Below are 19,721 nucleotides of genomic sequence, written 5' to 3' on the forward strand. Positions count from 1 at the left end.
GTGATTTTGGAGCTTTTGGCCCATATACCTTTATTTCTTAGTAACATTAATGCTGTTGGCCTTTTTCTCTGAATGGATTCACCCAGACAAGCACAGTAACATAGTTTTGTATGGCAGCAACATGCTCATTACTTCTTCTGTTATTTATTGATAGGGCCCTACCAAATTTGTGGCTTGAAAAATGTGTCATGGATCGTAAAATCTGGTTTCCTGCCATGAAATCTGGCTTTTACCCTATACTATACAGATTTCATGCGGGAGACCAGCGTTTCTCAAACTGGGGGCCCCGACCCGAAGGGGAATGGTTGGTTATTTTAGGGGGTTGCGGTATTGCCACCCTTCCTTCTGCGCTGCCTTCAGAGCTAGGCATCCAGAGAGTGGTGGCTGTTTGCCAAGCCCCCAGCTGTGAAGGAAGCACCCCACCAGCAGCAGCGCAGAAGTGAGGGTGGCAAGACCATCCCAGGCCACCCTGACTTCTGTGCGGCTGCTGGCAGCGGCTCTGCCTTCAGAGCTGGGCTCCCGGCCAGCAGCCGCCGCCCTCCAGCTGCCCAGCTCTGGCGGCAGCACCGCCGCCAGCAGCAGCGTAGATGTAAGTGCCGCAGGACCGAAATACCCCCTACAATAACCTTGCAAACCCCCCACCCACCCACCCACCCACACAACTCCTTTTTGGGTCAGGACCCCGACAATTACAGCACCGTGAAATTTCAGATTTAAACAGCTGAACTCATGAAATTTATTATTTTAAAAATCCTCCGACTGTAAAATTTAACAAAATGGACCGTGACTTGGTAGGCCCCTAGTTATTAATAATACAGGCAAATCCCTGTATGTGAATTTCAGATTATCTGAAATGTATGTCTGTCCCCCAAAATCTGAAATTCATAAAAGGTTCTATTCTGCAAGGTGCTGAGCACTCTGCCCCAATCCAGCAAAGTAATTAAAATTGTAACCTACTGGGCAATACTCCCATGTTCAAAGTTAAGCATGTGGCTAAGTGCTTTGCTGGACCAGGGCCAGAATGTTCAGTGCATTGCAGGATCAAGCCCACAGAAACCACATTTCCTCTACTTAGCACTGAAGGTTGATGTACTGTAATAATGTACAAAGGGAAATCCATTTCCACCCATAGCGCTGGTGTCAAAGTAGAGAGCAGGGGAAGAATAGGAACAGCAATCAGTGTAAGGAATATGGGGTTAGGCCTCTTGACTTTGGAAGAAAACATCACAGGCACTGACTTTCAGCTTTCCCCAGGGGTACTCCATCCCCGCTCCACCCAGAGTCCTTCCCCCACGGCCCCACCCTCACTCTGCCTCTTCCTGCCCCTGCTCCCGCACCTCCCACAAGTGCACCCTGCCCTTGCTCCGCCTCTTCCTGCCCCCACTGAACAGCTTATCGGTGGTGGAGGGAGGAGGAGGAATTGAATGGCAGGACCCACCAAACAGCTGATCGGCGGGTAGCTGGTGGGTTCTGAGCACCCACTATTTTTTCCCATGGCTGCTCCAGCCCCAGAGCACCCACGGAGTTGATGCCTATGGAAAGCATAGTATTGTACTGTGAACAAAGTACCCTGAGTCAAATGCTTCTTCAACTATTTTAACAGAACTGTAACATAAAGAATCAAACCTTTCTGGAGCCCTAATTCTACCATTCTACGTGGTAAAAGCACATTGCAATTCATGAATATAAATAGACTTGGTGGCAAGTTTCCCTGACAACCTATGTAATTTTATTAAGGCCTAAAAATTACATCATTTTATGATAAGAAGGCATGAATGTTCTGCATACGGTAAAGGAGCATTAAGGGTAGCAGGATTAACATGTAGGAAAATGAAACTCCATACAGGTTGTTTGAAGAGTACTTGGTAGACAACACCAGGGACAAAGCACTGGAGAATATGTAGGGATCACCAGTTATGCCTTTGCCATGTTTACCATTTTACTGTTATGCTTCAAGTAAAGCACAAGCTAGATCAGATCCTACATAACTGATATGCAAAAGAAATGCAATACTTGGTAAATAATATTGCTGTACATAAAATGTACTCTTGGATATAATTTTATTTATTTGAGGATTCTTCTTATAGTACTTTGATACTGAGTTTCAGTTATACTGTATTCATTCAATTAGAAGTTTGCCTTCAAAATTAGCCACATTTATCTGTGATTTGACTAAGGCCTGGTCTACACCTAAAAACTTAGGTCAACCTAGCTAGCTACATCGCTCAGGGCTGTGAAAAAATCCACACCCTATGGCTATTATTTGGTCAACCTAACCCCCGGTGTAGATGTGGCTAGGTTGACAGAAGACTCCTTCTGTTGATCTAGCTATGGCCTCTTGGAGAGATTAATTACCTACATTGATGGAAAAAACCCTGCTGTAACGTAGGAAGTGTCCACACTACAGCAGCAAAACTGCAGAGCCACAGCTGTGATTTTGTAGTGTAGACACATGCTTAGTCAATATATTAGACTTCCACGGGCTCTGAAGAGGCATGGTAACCACAGACAGCTATTTACAACAACACTGGCAGGTAAAAAACAAAGCATTTTAAATGTTTTCTTCCCTATTTTACAAACAACACCATAGATCAGTGGTGGACAACCTGCAGGCCGCACGCAGCCTGTCAGGGTAATCGGCTGTTGGGCCGCGACACAGTGTTTACATGGACCAACCACAGGCCTGGCTGCCTACAACTCCCAATGGCCGCTGTTTGTCATTTCTGGCCAGTGGGAGCTACGAGAAGCGGCGGCCAGCACGTCCCTGTGGCCTGACGTTTCCCGCAGCTCCCATTGGCCAGGAACAGCAAACTGCGGCCACTGAGAGCTGTGGGCAGCCGTGCCTGCGGATGGTCAATGTAAACGCTGTCACGCGGCCCGCCAGTGGATTACCCTGATGGGCCGCGTGCAGCCTGTGGGCCGCAGGTTGTCCACCACTGCCGTAAATGATTAAAGTGTATTTGCGTCTCACTGTTTATGCTGGAAGGAGAATTTCACTTTGCAATTCCCCCTATTTGGGCAACGAAAATAACCCAATCACTTTCTAGTCACTTTCATTTTCTGGCTATGTGCTCCCCAGCATGATGCTGCAATGCTTGTTTTGCAAATACTTCAGGGGTTGTGTGTTTATCTTTTTAAAAACTATTTTCATGGTAATTTTTTTGTTAATCCTGGAAAGGAGCAACAAAAGGCACAAAGAAATTTCCTTTTCTTCCTTTCCTTTCTGTGTCATTAGGTGGCACATAACCGAATTGTAAGAGAAACCCAGCCAGAGAAGCTCTAGTTAGACTGTTGGTAGTAAAAATACAGTACCTCTTGTCTATTTTGCTGTTCTGATCAGCTCATATCTGGCTCTTCTTCCTTTTTGCTGCCTGAATTTCTCTGATTGCCTCAGCAGGATGCAAAGGGCATTGGCTGCTGCTGCAATCCCCACTGAGTACTTTGGTCTGCCGTCACTCTGAAACAGTCAGTTTACATCCTCAGGAAGGTCTGGCTTCCAAGGATCTTCCAACCCCCAAGGAGCTTACTTGGTTCCTGGATCTGTGTGCTTGTCACTCACGGGGAGGCGCTATCCCTGCTTGGAAGGGGAGCCAAGGGCAGACTCAGAGTCTGCTGAGCAACCAAGAGGGAAAGAGACTATTTTGAGCAATAGGGGTCCCTGTTGGCTCGGGGAAGTGGGGGGTGGTAGAAGGGTGCCTGGATGGTCACCTGTGCACCTGTTCAAAGGAGGAGCAGTGCCTGAGAGAAAGCAGGGAGGGGGGAGTACAGTCAAATGATTGACAAGTAAATGCCCTCGAAGAAGAGGTAGCCTGACCAACAGGAAGTGAGATACTTGCCCCTAGGAGAGTTGTGAGTGGGGAGAAGCCATTTTTGGAGGAATCTGGAGCCAGCCACTGAAAGGGAAGGACTGGCTGTGGGGTGAGCTCCTGAGTCCCAGGCCTGCATGCAGGGTTCCCCTGAGAACTGGCTTCTGGGTACCTGGAAGCAATAGCCATAAGCCTGGCCCTTTCCCTCTTCAAGGTAACTCCCAGTGTATGGAATTCTGATTTCTGTTGGGAAACCGCCCTACTCAGCCAGACTGGGTTGGCCCTCCAGCTCCGAGATAAACACAGCTGCCACGTGGCAAGTGCTGCTCGTGCCTGCCTGCCTGCCTACTGTGAGTGTATCTGAGCGCTAGGGCAGGAGATTAGAGTTTGAGTTATTATAATTTGCACCTTGAGCCTTGCATCCTTTAGTGGTGAGGGGAAATCTCGGGAACAGAATCAGCCTCATTCCTGCAGGAAGAGGGTTCCTGAGAGCAGTGATCATCAGCTTCTCTGCAGTTGCTGAGGAGTCCAAAGTTCATTCGTGGAGTTGTGAGTGCACCATCTTTTAGTTAGCTAGTCCGGGAAATTGTTTGGGGAACCCCCTATTCCCTGAACTGTGTCCTCCAGCTGAGGGGTAAGGCTTGGGGGATTTTATTTCCTGCTGCCTATTAAACCTGTTGAGGGACTTACCACCTTATCTCATGTGTGAATTTTGTGGGCTGTACTGAACCCAATCAGCCAAGTTGCTTTGGGACTACAGAAGATATCATTGTCACAGGTCATCAAGGGCCCTTACGACGTACACATACCAATGGGACACTAAATTTGACTTTTGCTCTATCAGGTCACGGGACTGGGAAAATTCCTGGGTATTATCAGTGTGGGCAGCTGTGACCCTAAGAGTAATGTTTTACCCTGTTATGTTATATTTTCTTCCCACATTACTCTGTTGAATATATATATAATGTGTTTGTTATTTCTTGGGCGTCTCCAACTATCTGGCAAATAAGTGGGGATTTCCCAGTGCTTAGAATTTTTCTCCCAAGCTGACCTGGTGACCTGCCAGAAAGAAGCAAGGTGGGTGTAGGCACTGCCAACTAAATTCATATGGGAAGAAAATAAAGAAGTTACACTCTGCTGAGTGGGAGGTGGGAACCAAAAGAAGCCAGGCCTGTCCATCAAATCTCATAAGGAGATTGATGCTGAAGGAGGTAACCAGGTGAATATGAGACTACACATGTATGTATAGGAGAGAGCACAGAGGGTAATTGAATCTCCTTGCCCAACCAATACTTGGGACCTGATTCTCCTTTCACTTTCAAGCATTTTACATCAGTGTAACTCAAACTGACCATAGTGGAGTTAATCTTGATTTATACCTGCGTAACGGAGCGGAGAATCAGGACCCAATCTCTACACAAAGTGCCAGTGAGCACCAATGGTGATGTTGAGTTTAGTGAAGTGAACTCTTGCACATTAAGAACTGGACTGAGACCACATCAAATCATTTCACATAGGCTGCTAAACATCCTTCAGAGAGGGATGAATCTCAGTCATTATCAGCCTTTAGGACAACCTACAGTTAAAAGGTTTTATATCCTGTTCCCAATCCCCCTGAGCTCTCCAGCCCACATCTTTAACATAGTTTTGATGTGTGTAACATTTTAACTACCCTCGTGATGTTTTCTCCTACTTTAAGATGGTTTTGATTAAATGTCTCAGCATTCATTTCCTGCTTCCTAGCCTGGAAATGTGAAGTATCAATTAGGTGGATAGATAGTCAAAGTAATGAACATTTATAATTCAAATCTGCAGGTCACCCTTGCTGAGGTTGTGCTCTAGATGTCTTTCTTCCTTTTTTAATTTTTTTAATAGTTCATATTTTTCTAATTGCTTTTTAAAAATGGGTAGATGAAAAACACTCATTCCTTTTATATTTACTGAGCTTTTAACAGCCAGCTGTAGCTTTAAATCTCTGTAAATATTTGACATTCAAAGTTACAATTAAAAATATAGCACTTAGGCCTTAAGATGACTTCAGCGCATACATTTACATTCATTACTTTCAACATTTTTTCTCCACTCATAAAACTGCCTGATTAGCCTTCAAAGATTTTGTTGCCAAGAGGGTGCTAGAAGGAGGGGGGAATCTGTGAGGGAGATAGTGGATAAAAGGAGAGGGAGTGCTATCGTGATCTGAGGAAAGATCTAGAAGCCTGGAGCGCTTGAGATCTTACACTTACTTTAACACTGACTCCCTGTGGCTTGGCGTGCCTCTAACTTTCTGCCCCCGTCTGTAAAATGGGAATCAGAATTCTGAGTAACATTTTCAAAAGCACCTAAATGATTTAGCTTCCTGAGACCCCTTGACTTTCAATGGTACTTAGGTGCCTAAGTCACTTAGGGCAGGATCCACAAAGGCACTTAGGCACTCAACTGCCAGACTTAGGTGCCCACATCTCAGATTTGTTCAGGTGCCTAAATTCCAGTTTGAGGCTCCACTATAATCCACAAAACTCCAGCTGAACCCTGTAAATACCTAGACTCACTTGGCACCTAAGTTTTCAGGGTAAAAGTTCCCTCGGAACCTAAGTTTCTGCCTCTTTGCACGTGCACTGCTGCCTCCCTCTAAGTGTCCAGATGCCAGTCTCCTGCCTCAACCCCAGAGCAATTCATGAATGAGGGGAAGATAGGTGTTCACCAGCCTAAGTCGCGTGCAGGGCCTGCTCCAGTAGGCAGCCTCTGAGCAGGGGTGTGCACAAGTGGGGGCAAGCAGGTAATTGTCAGGGACACAGAACTCCTCCAGCCACAGGGCCACAATGTGGGGAAGGAGCGAGCTCCTCCCAGCCCTGGGGTTGCAGTGGAGGGAGGATAGTGAGCTCCTTCTGGCCCCAGCAGGGGCTGGGGAGAATGAGCTCCTCCAGCCCCGGGGGCCACGGTGAGAGCTGACAGCTCCTCCAACCCTGGGCCTTGGTGGGGGCACAGAACGTGCCCCTCCCAAAGGGGTAAAATTTTAAATTCCTGTGCACACCCCTGCCTCTGAGCACACCCACCAGATCAGGGCCCATTCAAAATCTGGCTGGAGAAGGTGCCCATCTGATAACTTTTAGCTCAGTGGTTAGAGCACTCACCTTGGATGTGAGAGATCAGGTTTAATTGCCCCACTCTGCCAGAGGTGGAGAAAGGATTTGAATAAGGGTCTCCCACCGCTCAGGAGAGTGCACTAACTACTGAGTTATAGGAACTTCTGATATGGGTCTCCCTCTGTCTCTCCTGTTGAAGCTGATCCACTGTGGATAGACTCAGAGACATTAAGGCCAGAAGGACCCACTGTGATCATCCAGTTTGAGCTCCTGCACGTCCCAGGCCTCAAAACCGGGTAAGGGACAGACTGACAAAGAAAGGTGGTTTTGGGGTTTCTGTTGAGTTTTGGAGCTGGGAGAGAGAAAGTGCAGCTCAGGGAGTTCCTGCTGAATTCTCCCTTCCCTGGAAGGGCATTTGCATGCTCTGAGACTTTAGCTGCCTGGATCAAGCAGCAGCAGCACTATTGCGAAAAACATCCAGACAGAGCGACAGCTACCGACAGCCAGCCAAGACCCTAGGAGAATTTCAGACCAGGAAACCAGCAAGCCTGGCTGGAATCAGGAGGGGGCCCTGCCCAACAAGGGGTGAAGTAAAAGTAAGGTGACTTCTGGTTAAGCTGGTTAATGTCACTGCACTGCAGCTCTCCATCTCGGCACATGCAGCCTTGGCTAACCCCGCTAAGGTGTCAGGGGATGAGGTGTGGTCGGAGGAGTTTGTGAGTATAAGGAGGCAGAAAATGGTTTATTTAGAAATGTTTATTAGTTAACCTTAATCCCTTCCTTTCCCAGATCCTATGTTCCTGTTCCCAGTAAAGTTCCCCCTCCCTTTGTTACACTGTTATTTTTGAAGGGGTGTTTCTGCGCTGCTATTATTTACCTTATTGTCCCCTGTGTCCTGGGATTTACACTCCTTTCCAGCTTGTAGGGTTATCATTGATTTTTCAAGGGACTGCAGCCCTGTGTATAGGGCACAGTGAGGAGTCACTTTGTGTGGAGGCTCCATGCACCAAGAAAAAATAAAAGAACCCAGGCCCCAACCCATACGAGGAGAGGGGAGAAGCCACTCCAAATATTGGTGATAGCAAGCACCTAAAAGAGAAAAAGGAGACCTTGGATATGGGCTCCCTCCATCTTTCACAATGTCATCTTCACTCACTTTGTCACAGAAGACCTTGATCTGGCAGTAGGCCCGGTGGATGGGTTTATTGCTGCGATTATTGTAGCTGTATGTGTCTATCTGAATCATCAAAGGAAGCCCTTTCACTCCTTTTTGAGAGGAGAAATCCGTGCTCAGGCAATTCACCGTGATGAAAATCTGAAGCAGAGAGATGGAGATCAGAAGTTACATTAAAATGCTGTGCAAACTGTTATTCTGAAATTGCTACTAAACATAGGACACTTGGGACCTATGGAGATGTCTGGCAAAGATTAAAGCAAAGGTCATTTCATTTAAAAACCAAACCAACACAAACCATATATCCAAAAAAGATACTGTTATTAAAGTCAACTACTATCTCAGTGCTGCCAATCTACCTCTCTACTCTGCATCTGTCTCTTTCATTCTGAACTAAAATCTTGGCCCATCTCGCTGACATCTCCTTGTGGATGTCCAGCCATCAATTCATTCTCAACATGGCCAAAAGAGAGCCCGCAGTGTTTTCCCCAAGCCCTCTCCATCGTGTGGACATGACCAACATGCTCCCTGTCACTCAGGCCCATAACCTGGGTGTCATCTTCGACTCAGACCTCTCAGACCCAGGCTGCGTTGAAATCTTGCTGATCACACATAAGCTACTTGTCTTTACTTTCATGGCCTATCCCCACACATTGTTAATTTAAAAACAAAAAAATCTTGCTGCCCCAAACACTTGGGACAAACTCCTCATAAACATCTGTGAAGCTGCCTCATTCTCCTTCTTCCGATCCTTTCTTAGCTCTCTTCTTTGCCATGAAGTTTATATAAAACTTGAGAACAGTTAGGCAGCTGGTATGCTGATGAATATTGTCTTCTGTCCTTGTATTCCCCTGGTCTGTCTGCCTGTATCCACCTGCTATCTCTTGCCTTATACTTAGATTGTAAGATCTTTGGGGAGGAACCATTTTTTTGTTCTGTGTTTGGATAGCAACTAGCAGAGTGCGGTCCTGGTGCAGGACTGGCATTCCTAAGTGCTATCACAATACAAATAATAAATTATTAGTTTTGCTCTGAAATACTGATTTCTCCCAATCCAGAATACCCCCCATGGGATTTTAAAGATGAAAAATGTGATACTAAAAAATCCAGTTGCTTTTAGTTATTTCCCATTGAAGTACCTGTGCATCATTTATTCGTTTGTGCTGATTATGTTTTAACTTGATTAGATTGATCTCTTTCCTATAGACGAAAATTAAGCACTTTATACTAAGAGGATACAAAGAAAAACAGCCAAAACAAATTACCTAAGTTATGGCAATGAAACCTTCTGGAGTAAAATTTACTGACTCCTAGAGGAAGAGCTTTGATGGTCTCCATAGAGAGCCCAAAGTCCTGCTCATCTGCAGGGACACAAGCTGTTGCCGTGGGACTTTGAGGGTGCAGAGGAGAGACTTGTAGGCGGTGGGAATCCACAGGATGGTATAAGAATTAGAGACGTCACGGAATTGCAGAGGCCTCTCCCCACCCACAAAAGGAAAGAATTTTGTTTAACAGGGAACATTCTCATAAAGTCCAGCCCCTCATATCTCTGTGCTAGCTTGCATCCAGAGAAAAGAACAGAGCTGGTGTCGCTTTTAGGGGAGGGGCACTTTAACTGCAGGAGTTAATATTACCGCAAGGTAGTTTATGATGGAGTTGGCAAAGCTTGTTTGCCTGACTGAGCTAATGGCACAGCAGCATTTCTGCACTTGATTGTATCACACTGCTGCATTTACAAATCAAGTAGTTGAACTTTAACTGAAATGAGGGGAAGGCATCAGGGAAGGGCCCTACCTGAAACTGATTTTGAAACAGATAGTGCTATTCTGCTTCAGTTTAGAGCCCAGCCTATCCAGTTCCCTAGGTTAGGGGTGGACATGGGTGCAAATTTCTTGGAAACACAGGGGGCCTTACGCTCATTTACCTTAAGTCTCTGTTACACTGTTCTGACAGTGCCTTATAGAGAACGTAAACATTGCTTTACATTGCTAGAGCATGGTGAAGGGCCTTAAGAGGTGAGAATCTGGTCCTGCTACATTTTAGTCTATATTTTTGCACCGGAAGGAACCGAACGCAACATTAAAAATGTGAGGGGAAACCCACGCCACATTTGCACTTCATGTTTGCTCAACAGGTTGCTCATTGAGGCACTCTGAAGCACACAGTGTGCTCACATAAGCCATAAAGCACTGCCCCCATCTTATCCAATTCCTTCACTGTGTATTCTCTCTGGCCTACATTTCTGGAGGTAGGAGAAATAGTAAGTCACAGAAGATAGGCTAGCAGTTGCAACGGTCTTTCATTTTTCTGTAACATTACAAAGATCCCTGTTACAGAGACAGATATCATTTAATGAAAATAATAGATGGACACAATAAAATTCAATATCTTAATCTTGCATAGTGATATTTCATCACTCCAATGGTCAATGGTTGTATATTCATGGCACACATATGAAGGTGAGGACTGGCATACTGTGCTTAATGTTGTCTCATTTGAACCATGAGGATAGATAGGTTGATTAGAATTAACACAGATCATTGATTTTCAGAAGAGTTTGTGTCTCAGAACACTTTTCTATTAGCTTCCCTTTAAAGCAGGCTTTTGATCTGGAAAAGCAATTTACAACATGGTAGGGTGGGAAGACTATACAGCTTCTTGGAATTTATTTTATTATTTTATTTCACATCACTGAAGATGACAAGGTGCTCCCTTGGGGTTTGCCTCTGGAAAACTTGTCTGACCAGTCATTAATTATTTGAATGCTCAGGGGGGTCCTTAAATTATTTATCAGCACATTTTCAATTTTTACAGAGTTTTTGACTCCACTGATTGGTCCTAGACAGGATGGCACTTAGATACCATGGTGACTGATGCTTTAGAAATAGATTGGTAGGTAGGCAGGCAGCAGAGAGCACAACAAAAAATCAAACTACCACAAGCAGCAGGACTAGAATTTGAAACATGGACTATTTTGCTCCAGACAGTAGAATTGCTCTTGGCATACAAATTATTCTAAAGCAGATGCCTTTTCTGTTATATATGTTCTACGAAATCATAAAAGCTGAACCATACTCCAGTCTTTCCACTTGTCCTATTGATAACTATGAATTCAGCTTCCAGCTTTGATCCCTTCTTAAAATGCATTATACACATCCCATATATGCTGTTCCTGGGAACAGAGGAAGACACGTTTGGAATTTGGTATGAGGTGAAAAGCAACAACATGGAAAAAGAACATGCTGAACCTCTTCTGTTGGATCACCCAGCCTGTAATCCTCTACAGCACCATCCTTCTCCCTTATAGCTTCCTCTGACTTCCTACATTGTTACTCTCCTTTCCCCTCTAGAAGAATTTAGCTCTGGCCATAATAGTTATTGTGGCATCTCTCTGCAGTGAAAGGAACCCAACTAACCTACTGAAGATTCTCCTTCCCCTTCCTAATATTGACCCAATGCTCATCTCCCCACTTCCTGAGGCAATGACTAAGGAATGTGGGCTGTTCTGACCAACAGTGATTTCAATTGCCCCTTCAAGTGGGGTCCACATTTCCCTGTATATCCCCTGTGTTCTCCTGAGGTAGCAGAACACACTTTGCAACTAGCCATGAAAGGGTGCAAAATAAATCATACCAGGCTCCCAGGCCCATTCTTCCTCACACACTGAGAGTCGGGAGTCAGGAAAAACAAGAGTGTCACATTCAAAGATACTCTTTGGTCCCAGAGCCTTCTTGCCCTGGCCTCCTCCATGGTGGAGTCATATGGCTGGACAACATAGACTTGGAAAAAGCTATAATAACAGTACTGCTGTTTTTCCGAAGGTCCTGTCTAATATTCCATATACAACTGTATTTGGGATTCTGACTACAGGCACTTGACCCCCAATTCATTCACAAATACGACTCCAATATGTAGGGTAGACAGGACCTTAACTAAGTTCTCCAACCAGGAAGGAGCCTTGGTTGTATCTTTGGTGCGGAGAGAACTTTAGCTGGGGTTCCGCTGGATGTGAGGAACATGTTTGAGCAATAAGACAATCGTGGTATTTCATCCATTTGCTCACCTGAGCTACTGCACTTTGACAATGAAAAATTAAACTGGAGAAATGTTTGATGCATGAGAAGCTGACAGAACTGGCCTAAACAAATAAGAAACTGAGACCAGCCTATATTGTTTCATATGGGAAACCTATAGCCAAAATCTCTGCCTCTTTTCAGGGAGGAGTTCCTCTCTTGTGCAGCAATTATCAGGATTACTTATCGTTTGATAACAAAGGCAGGGTAATTAGTGCTGTACAAGACAAAAAAAAAAAAACAAAAAAAACACAGCTACCTGCCAGGAGAGAATGGAAGGTTCAGGGATTAATTTTCCCTTTATCATTTAATCCAGCCAACATGACTCCTACCTCAATCTCCTGTTTTATACACTGTAAAGGTCTTTAGTCATTAAATCTGTAACATATAAACCTTTTATTATTGTTTGCATTTCTTGTTTTCATCATTTTAAAAAGAACTAATAGCAGTTTTTTACAGCAAAAAATTAAACCCTGAGCAACCATTTCCCTATATATCACTGCCAATATACGTAGTCTATCCCCAGAGCTCCGTTCTTTAGAGGACTGATCCGTCTTCAGCTTTTGAAACACCACATTCCATACTGTGACACCAAAGAGTTAAACTACATGTCTGTTCACTGGAAAAAGAAAAATCAATCCCATCATCGCTTTTATATACCATAAATGCAGCTTTATAGTTTCTCTTGCCATGCATTACCTTATAAATCCTATACAAAGGTAAGGCCTTTGATTTAGTTCAATACCAATGTCTCCAGAGAATGTTTACATTTCTCTTTTGAAGCTTCCTTAACCCACACCACACCCCAGTAGCTACATAAAAATGCCATTTGCCCTTAATCCCATCTGCATATTTACTGAACCATTTGTATACAAAGAAATTTCAACCTTGCTTGCTACCACAAGCTGTTTTATTATCCTCTTTATACATATACAGAGGGATGATTTATTAAACCTGGCTCCAAGCCTAATACCCACAGAAGTTCTGGTACCAGTCCTCAAATACAAAATGTCTATTCCTTCCAACTTTAAAAATTAAAAAAAAAAAGTTTGAAAAAGACTAATCTTTGGGGAAGGGACTTCTTTGTGTTCTGTGTTTGTGCAGCCCCTATCACAATGGGGGCCTGGTCCAGGCCTGGGGCTCCTAGGTGCTACAGTAATACAAAAAATAATAACAATAATTAATAATTAATGTCTTCCTTCCCCAGTGAAATGGAATTTGATATAGCTTTAGCAAGGCTATGAATAGGTAAGGCCATCATAAAACCTACACTGCTCACAAGATAAACAAAACACATTATCTATATTGACTATACAGAAATGCATAGGTCACCACAATGCAACCACCTCAACCCAATCTACATGCTGCTTTGCATCTGCATTAAAGTGATATTTTTCTTCATGAACTGTGCACTGAATTGGTGCCTTGACCTTCATATAAAATAATCACGGGACGTAAATTGCCTGTATGCATGTTTTTTTCATCATGGAGAAAGCCCAGATGTAGCTCAGTCCTAACTGTTTAAATTCGTTTTCTATTAATCATGCTCAAGGCACCAATTTATTTTCAGCTACATCTTAAGAGTTTGTGCAGCTTAGGGGGAAATGTTTCCATGAAGCTAGTGTGGTCTCTGGTCTGGTTTTTAATTACTTTCTCTGAAAGTTCAAATTTTATCATGAGTCAAACTGAAAATGTAACTGTTACCAAGAAAAGAAAGAGTTATGTTGTCGCCAAAGTTCCACTAGATCTTTGTTATCCAACCAGCGGTGACTTCAGCACATCTATAATACAGCAGGACAGACACTGCAGAAATATTAGCTTTTTATACTCACATAGCCATTCCACGCTTAGTTATTTGTTTTTCATCTTCCTTTACCAACATTAAAGGCTGCCTTCATGTTAAACTAGGTGAGAAACCAGCTCATCACCTTGCTCTTAAATATAGATATTCTGTGCATAAAGACCAAGTGGGGAATGAAAGTGAGATGGGTTACTTGCCAGATAAAATCTTTTTTCCCATTCTGGTGACATTCCCTTAATACCTACAGTGTCTTTCTTCTGAGGAAGCTGGAGATGAGGCTTAACATAACTGGAAATCTCTTCTTCTGATCCCCTCTGGGCCCCAGATCTAGCCAATAAATCCCATGGAGTTAGCCTAAATCAGTAAGAAAAGTCAGCATTCAGAAGGAGGAGGAAGTGTGTGCGACTGAGGGCCTACTCCTGCTCTCACTCAACTGAGTAAGACTGTTGCTGTTGACTTCAGTGGCAGTAGGATCAAGTCCTGAAGGACCTTAATTGGCAAAAGAAAATGATTCTTCTGCCAGGGAGCCAGATCCAAAGCCCACTAAAGTGGGTGGACAGACGCACATTGAATTCAGTGTGCTATGTATCGGGTTCATGGAGAACGATTCCTCTTCCTCTTTCAAGCTACACTAAGGAACAGTGCGAAAATCAAGGATTAAAGCAAGATGTGCTGGCTTTATTGAAGCTGTAATTCTCTTATAACTGAGGAGATAAAAGAGGTCTCTGCTTGAATTCTTTGTGTGTGTTTGTTCCCTTTACATAAGGCCAAACTGATATTCTGTGTGAAAGTTCTGGACAGCCTTCCCTTGCTGATGGCCAGATTTTGACTCCCTTACTCAGGCTGAGTAGCATCTTTCTCCTCAAATTGTTCCACTCAGCTGGAATATGGAGGGGGAGGGGAGGATCTGGCCCTAAATCAGCTGCCCACCAGATGGAGCAGGCAATAACGGAGAAAGGAAAAATCTAACTCTGGAGATAGGGCATGTCTGAGCCCGGCTGAGTACATACCCACTGGTTTCAGGTGGGTTTGTACTTGGCACAGCTCAGCTGTGCCTGCCCTCCTGCTACCAGTGGTACCACAGCGGCACTGCTGTTTATATTCACACTAGCTCGCTTAAAACCCAGACCGAGCATGTGTACACAAGCAAGGGAATCACATCCCGAGCTCATTGTGTGTGTGTGCTGGCCAATACGTTTCAGTGTATGGTAGTAATTCGCAGCAAGTTGTACCTATCGTGTTATCATATAACCCGCTAACTGCATCTCCCACATTTATCACTAACCATCTCATTCTTGTCAATACACATAGATTTCAAGTCCACTTTGAGTCAAATATTTGATGATCATGTCAATGACTAAGCACAGGCTGCCATGCATTTCCATGAGCAACTGCTGCAGGAAACAGGTTCTCCAGACGTCATGCATAGCAGCATGGCAGCACTATTTTGTCCTAAAAAGACTCATTAGCTCCTATTATTTTAAATTCCCAGTGATGCAAGAGAGAGTTGCCTTCTTAACATTATGGAGAGGGAGTGACTGGAGTGGCAGAGTGGGAGAAAGCTCCCTTGGCCATTCTGCTCCTATCTCACATGGAATGGCAGAGGCGTACCTCTCTAAAGCCCCTGGTGTGCTGGCCAGGGTTTGACAGTGTGGTTTGACAGTATCAGTTGTGGCTGGTTACAGAATTGCCAACGCCAAGTAGCTAAAATTCAGGAGCCAGGCACCCAGAAATCATGAGATTGGATTTCAAATAATGAGTTTTTATAAAATAATAAATTTCATGGATTCCAAAGGCAGAGGGCACCATTATGATCATCTTATCTAACCTCCTATTTAATACAGGCCAAAATAATTCCTAAGGCATACCTTGACTGAAAAGTTGTCAGTGATGGAGAATGTGCCACAACTCTTGGTAAGTTGTTCCAATTGTTAATTACTCTTACTATTAAAAATGTATGCTTTATTTCCAGTCTGAATTTGTCTAGCTTCAACTTCAAGCCATTGGCTCATGTTTTACCTGTTTGTTCCCTGTGTAGGTACTCACGCACAATAATCAAGTAACCCCTCAACCTCTTTGTTAACCTAAGCAGATGGAGTTCCTCGAGTCTATCACTTCAAGGCATCTTTTCCATCCTTTAATCATTCTTGTAGCTCTTCTCTGAACCCTCTCCAGTTTATCAACATCCTTCTTGAATTGTGGGCACCCAGTCTAGACACAGTGTTCTTGCAGCAGTCACACCACTGCCAAATACAGAGGTAAAACAATCTCTCTACTCCTTAAGTTCTCTGTTTATGCACCAAAGGATCATGTTAGTCCTTTTGGCCACATCATACTGGGAGATCATGTTCAGCTGATTATTCACCATGACCCCTAAATCGTTTTCAGAGCCACTGCTTCCCAGTATAGAGTCCCCTATCCTATAAGTACGGCCTATGACACCCAGGTCTTTAATCCCCTCTCCTTCATTAAACAAAGAGTCCTTGTGGCAGCTGCCTTTCTTTTTTCCCTTCTCTCCACAATGGAGGGAGCAGGAGCGGAAGGAGGCAGATTCTAGCCTTCATTGTAGGAAGAGCCCCAAGTTGATTAGTTGATCTTTATTTGCAAGGGGGGCGGGGCAAAAATGATTTTGGAAGGGTGTTTGATGGGGTGTCAAATATTTTTGCCGGGCAGGGGGATATCTAATTGCCAGCCCCACCACTTACTTTGGACAGCAACTTCCCCATGCCAGTGTCCTTACCATTATCATGCTCCTACCATATACACAAGGGTGCCAGCAAGAGAGAGGCCCTCTATGAGGGGTCCATGCAGCTCTGGCTCTCCCTTCCCACCTTGGATTTTCTTGGACACCCTGCTGGATTCACCTACTTTTCCTGGGCATGAGGCGAGGGCAGGCTGGGTTGGAAGTCCCAGAGGAATTTTTCATGGCAACTAGGCCGAGTACAATTATACCGTTTAACAAGGCCCAGGGTCTGAAGGAACTCAGGAGCTTTTCAACACCTTTGTTTTAAAGATGTGTTGACTGTATTTTTTTCTTCTACAATGGATTAAATATAAAAATCTCTTTTAAAATAATCTCAGTGTTCCCAGTTAAATCCACAAACAGCTGGGGGAACGGAGGCTGAGGCTGCTGCTTAGTTCTGAGTGCAGTCTGCTATGAGTAGAACGCTGCTGTAGGATGGAGAGGGGACCTAGGCTGGGAGTGTATCTGCCCTTCTGGGTTTGTCAGCCCCTTTGTGCTACATTAGTACAGTGTGGTTTGTATTTAAAATGAAGCTGGGCCCATAATCTATTGAGCATTGACAGTGTTCAATATTTATTATCATTTCTAGATCTCTAAAAAGCTTTTTTACACTGCACATTTTGCTTGCTGACAAAAGCTTAGAGAATACAAGCTTGTTTTTAGCATTACCTACAGCTTTTCATTTCTCACACATATCATTGCATCTGTACAGCTTAATGTAATGACCTGCATGCCAATACAAAATTGGAAAAGCCCAGAAATTGCCAGTTGAAATCCAGCTAAGCATTAATAGGTGAAAGTTTAGATAAACTCATACTGATTTAGGTAGCCATATAATCTCGACATGAATATGCACTCAGTTCAATCTCTGATTAACTGTATCTCCATGAATAAATTATGTTAGTCAGAATTTACATCTATTCCTGCAGGCAGGAATGCTCTCATCTAAGAGAGCTGTGCAGGAACCAGATTTTTCATTTTGCACAAAAATCCACAATTTTGAATGTTTTTCGGTTTTGAAGCAGAATGAAAACAAAAAGAATTAGAATATTCCTACACAACAACATTTAGGAAAAATTCATTTCTGATCAGTTGAAGAAAATAGTCTATTTTTTGTTTCCCTTCCCTCCTCCCCCACCACAGAAAAGTTGTAAATGAAAAATGTTCACCAGCTGTAGCCGTAGCTTTTGTTCTCAATAGCAAAATCCACCTTCTTTGAAACAGGAAACTCAGGAAAAAAATATCACTTGCCCTTCTCACATTCATTCATAGTCACTCCTGATGGCTGGTCAGATTCCTGCACTCATGCTGGGTCACCTTCACTGGTTCTAAAGCAATTTTCCTCAGTTTTACATGGCCATATGATTGCATGTTGTATCAGTATGTGACAGGGTAGTGGGGCCCAGAGGTCCAGACCCTCCCATCACATGGCAAGACCCTTTAAGATTTTGGGAGGTTCTGATGTATGCAAAGGCAGGAAATAAGAGGTACTGGTGGAAAAGAAGCAGTCCCAGGAATAAGCAGTGTTTGGGAGAAAAATCCATTACTGTTCTGTAAGGGCCCAGGAACCTTGTAGACTGGGCTGGGCAAAGCTCCCCCCTCACCCAACCCAACTGGGGATGAGTTGGGAGAAGGTAACTGGCATAATGCCGCCTGCCTCCTCCCTCATAGCAGGGCAGACATCAGCAGGAGAAGGCTGCCTGCTGAACCCTCTGAGCTTGAGGACTAATTAAGGAAAAGGAGCCAGCTGAGGGAGAAGCTGGCTAAGGCCCTACAGCTAGCCTAAGGTACAACCCAGCTCCAGGGAAGAGAGCTGGGGACTCCTGGCCTAAGAAACAGTGACCATTTGAAGTACAGTCCAAGCTTCAGGAAGGGGACTGGGGAGGCCTCCTGATCAGGACTCTCATGTAGATCCAAAGTGGGGCGTGAACTGGGGCACCTAACAAACTGAGTTACACTTTGGAGAAAGACTTAACCAATCAGACCCCACCAAGGGGGTACATGTTTTGAACCATAGTCTTGGTAACTGATTGAAAAACCCAAGTGAGCTTTGAATGCAATGCACCTGCAGAGCCATGAGAGACCACAAGGGGCATACTACAGCGAATTACCCCTGTGAAACACATTCATCTTTTCCCTTAAATTGTAGTACTGTACCAAGTTCCTAAAAGTGTCTGAATTATAACAATAAATATTTTGACAGTCTTGGATGATGGATTCCACAGAAATATAAAGAGCTTAACAAAGATTAATTAAGCCTTATGATGACACCACTTACGAGGCAGAAGAGGTATACTATACTCATGTCCATCTACAACCCCATTGAAAACTATGGCACGCAGACCCTGGAGGGCATAATTTGGCTTGCAGAATCTTTCTTACTGGTGATGATGCATGAGAAGGGAAGACCCCAGCTTGAGTCTCAGATCTCAGCTTGGGTTGGCAGATCTGGCAGTTAGAAAAAATCACCCTCTTATTATGTGTAAAACTGAGCATATTTTATATGGAAATTATTGAAAGTCAATAAATATAGACCCACACTATGCCATTTTTACAGTCACTTTTTTGCACCTCACTTTAGTAGACAGGGACCTGGCTATGTTTGAAACATTCCTCCAGGAGTCTCCTCTTGATGGGCTCCTACTCTCACACATCACCTGGCCTTGTAGAGATTCCACCATCACGCCATCAGTCAGTGAGTGACCAAGCTTTCACTGCGCTGGCTTTGAGGATGTGGAACTTGCTCACTTCTGTCTTTCATATGCTTGTTAATGGTGAATGGGGTGGAAGGTTATATTTATAAATAGCATAATAACAATACATCCACTCTGTGCTGCAACTCACCTTGGCTTCATCATTGACATCCCAAGTAAAGGACACAGCATTGTATGCAATTTCTTCAATATTCCCGATGGTGTTAAAGCTCTCCTTGTAATCAGCTGTAAGATACAACCAATAAAAATGACTTTAAGAACAGGGTTCTATCATTTATCTTCATAGTTCACAGATTCTTCTGCAAGGTTGTCCTTTGCCTTTTCATG

At 44.0% G+C, this 19,721-nt stretch overlaps 1 protein-coding gene across 4 annotated transcripts in view; it reads right to left on the reverse strand.

Moving 5' to 3' along the window:
• GRHL2 (grainyhead like transcription factor 2) overlaps positions 1-19,721 on the reverse strand; it is a 103,079-nt gene that overhangs the window by 24,645 nt on the left and 58,713 nt on the right. For all 4 annotated transcript variants that reach the window (XM_073330421.1, XM_073330420.1, XM_073330419.1 and 1 more), the window contains exons 8-9: positions 19,525-19,619; positions 8,046-8,204 (exon numbers count right to left, since the gene is read on the reverse strand). In XM_073330421.1, the coding sequence (XP_073186522.1) occupies positions 8,046-8,204; positions 19,525-19,619 (254 nt within the window). The remainder of the gene's footprint in view (positions 1-8,045; positions 8,205-19,524; positions 19,620-19,721) is intronic.

This window comes from Lepidochelys kempii, chromosome 2 (assembly GCF_965140265.1).
Source record: "Lepidochelys kempii isolate rLepKem1 chromosome 2, rLepKem1.hap2, whole genome shotgun sequence".
Taxonomy (NCBI): domain Eukaryota; kingdom Metazoa; phylum Chordata; order Testudines; family Cheloniidae; genus Lepidochelys; species Lepidochelys kempii.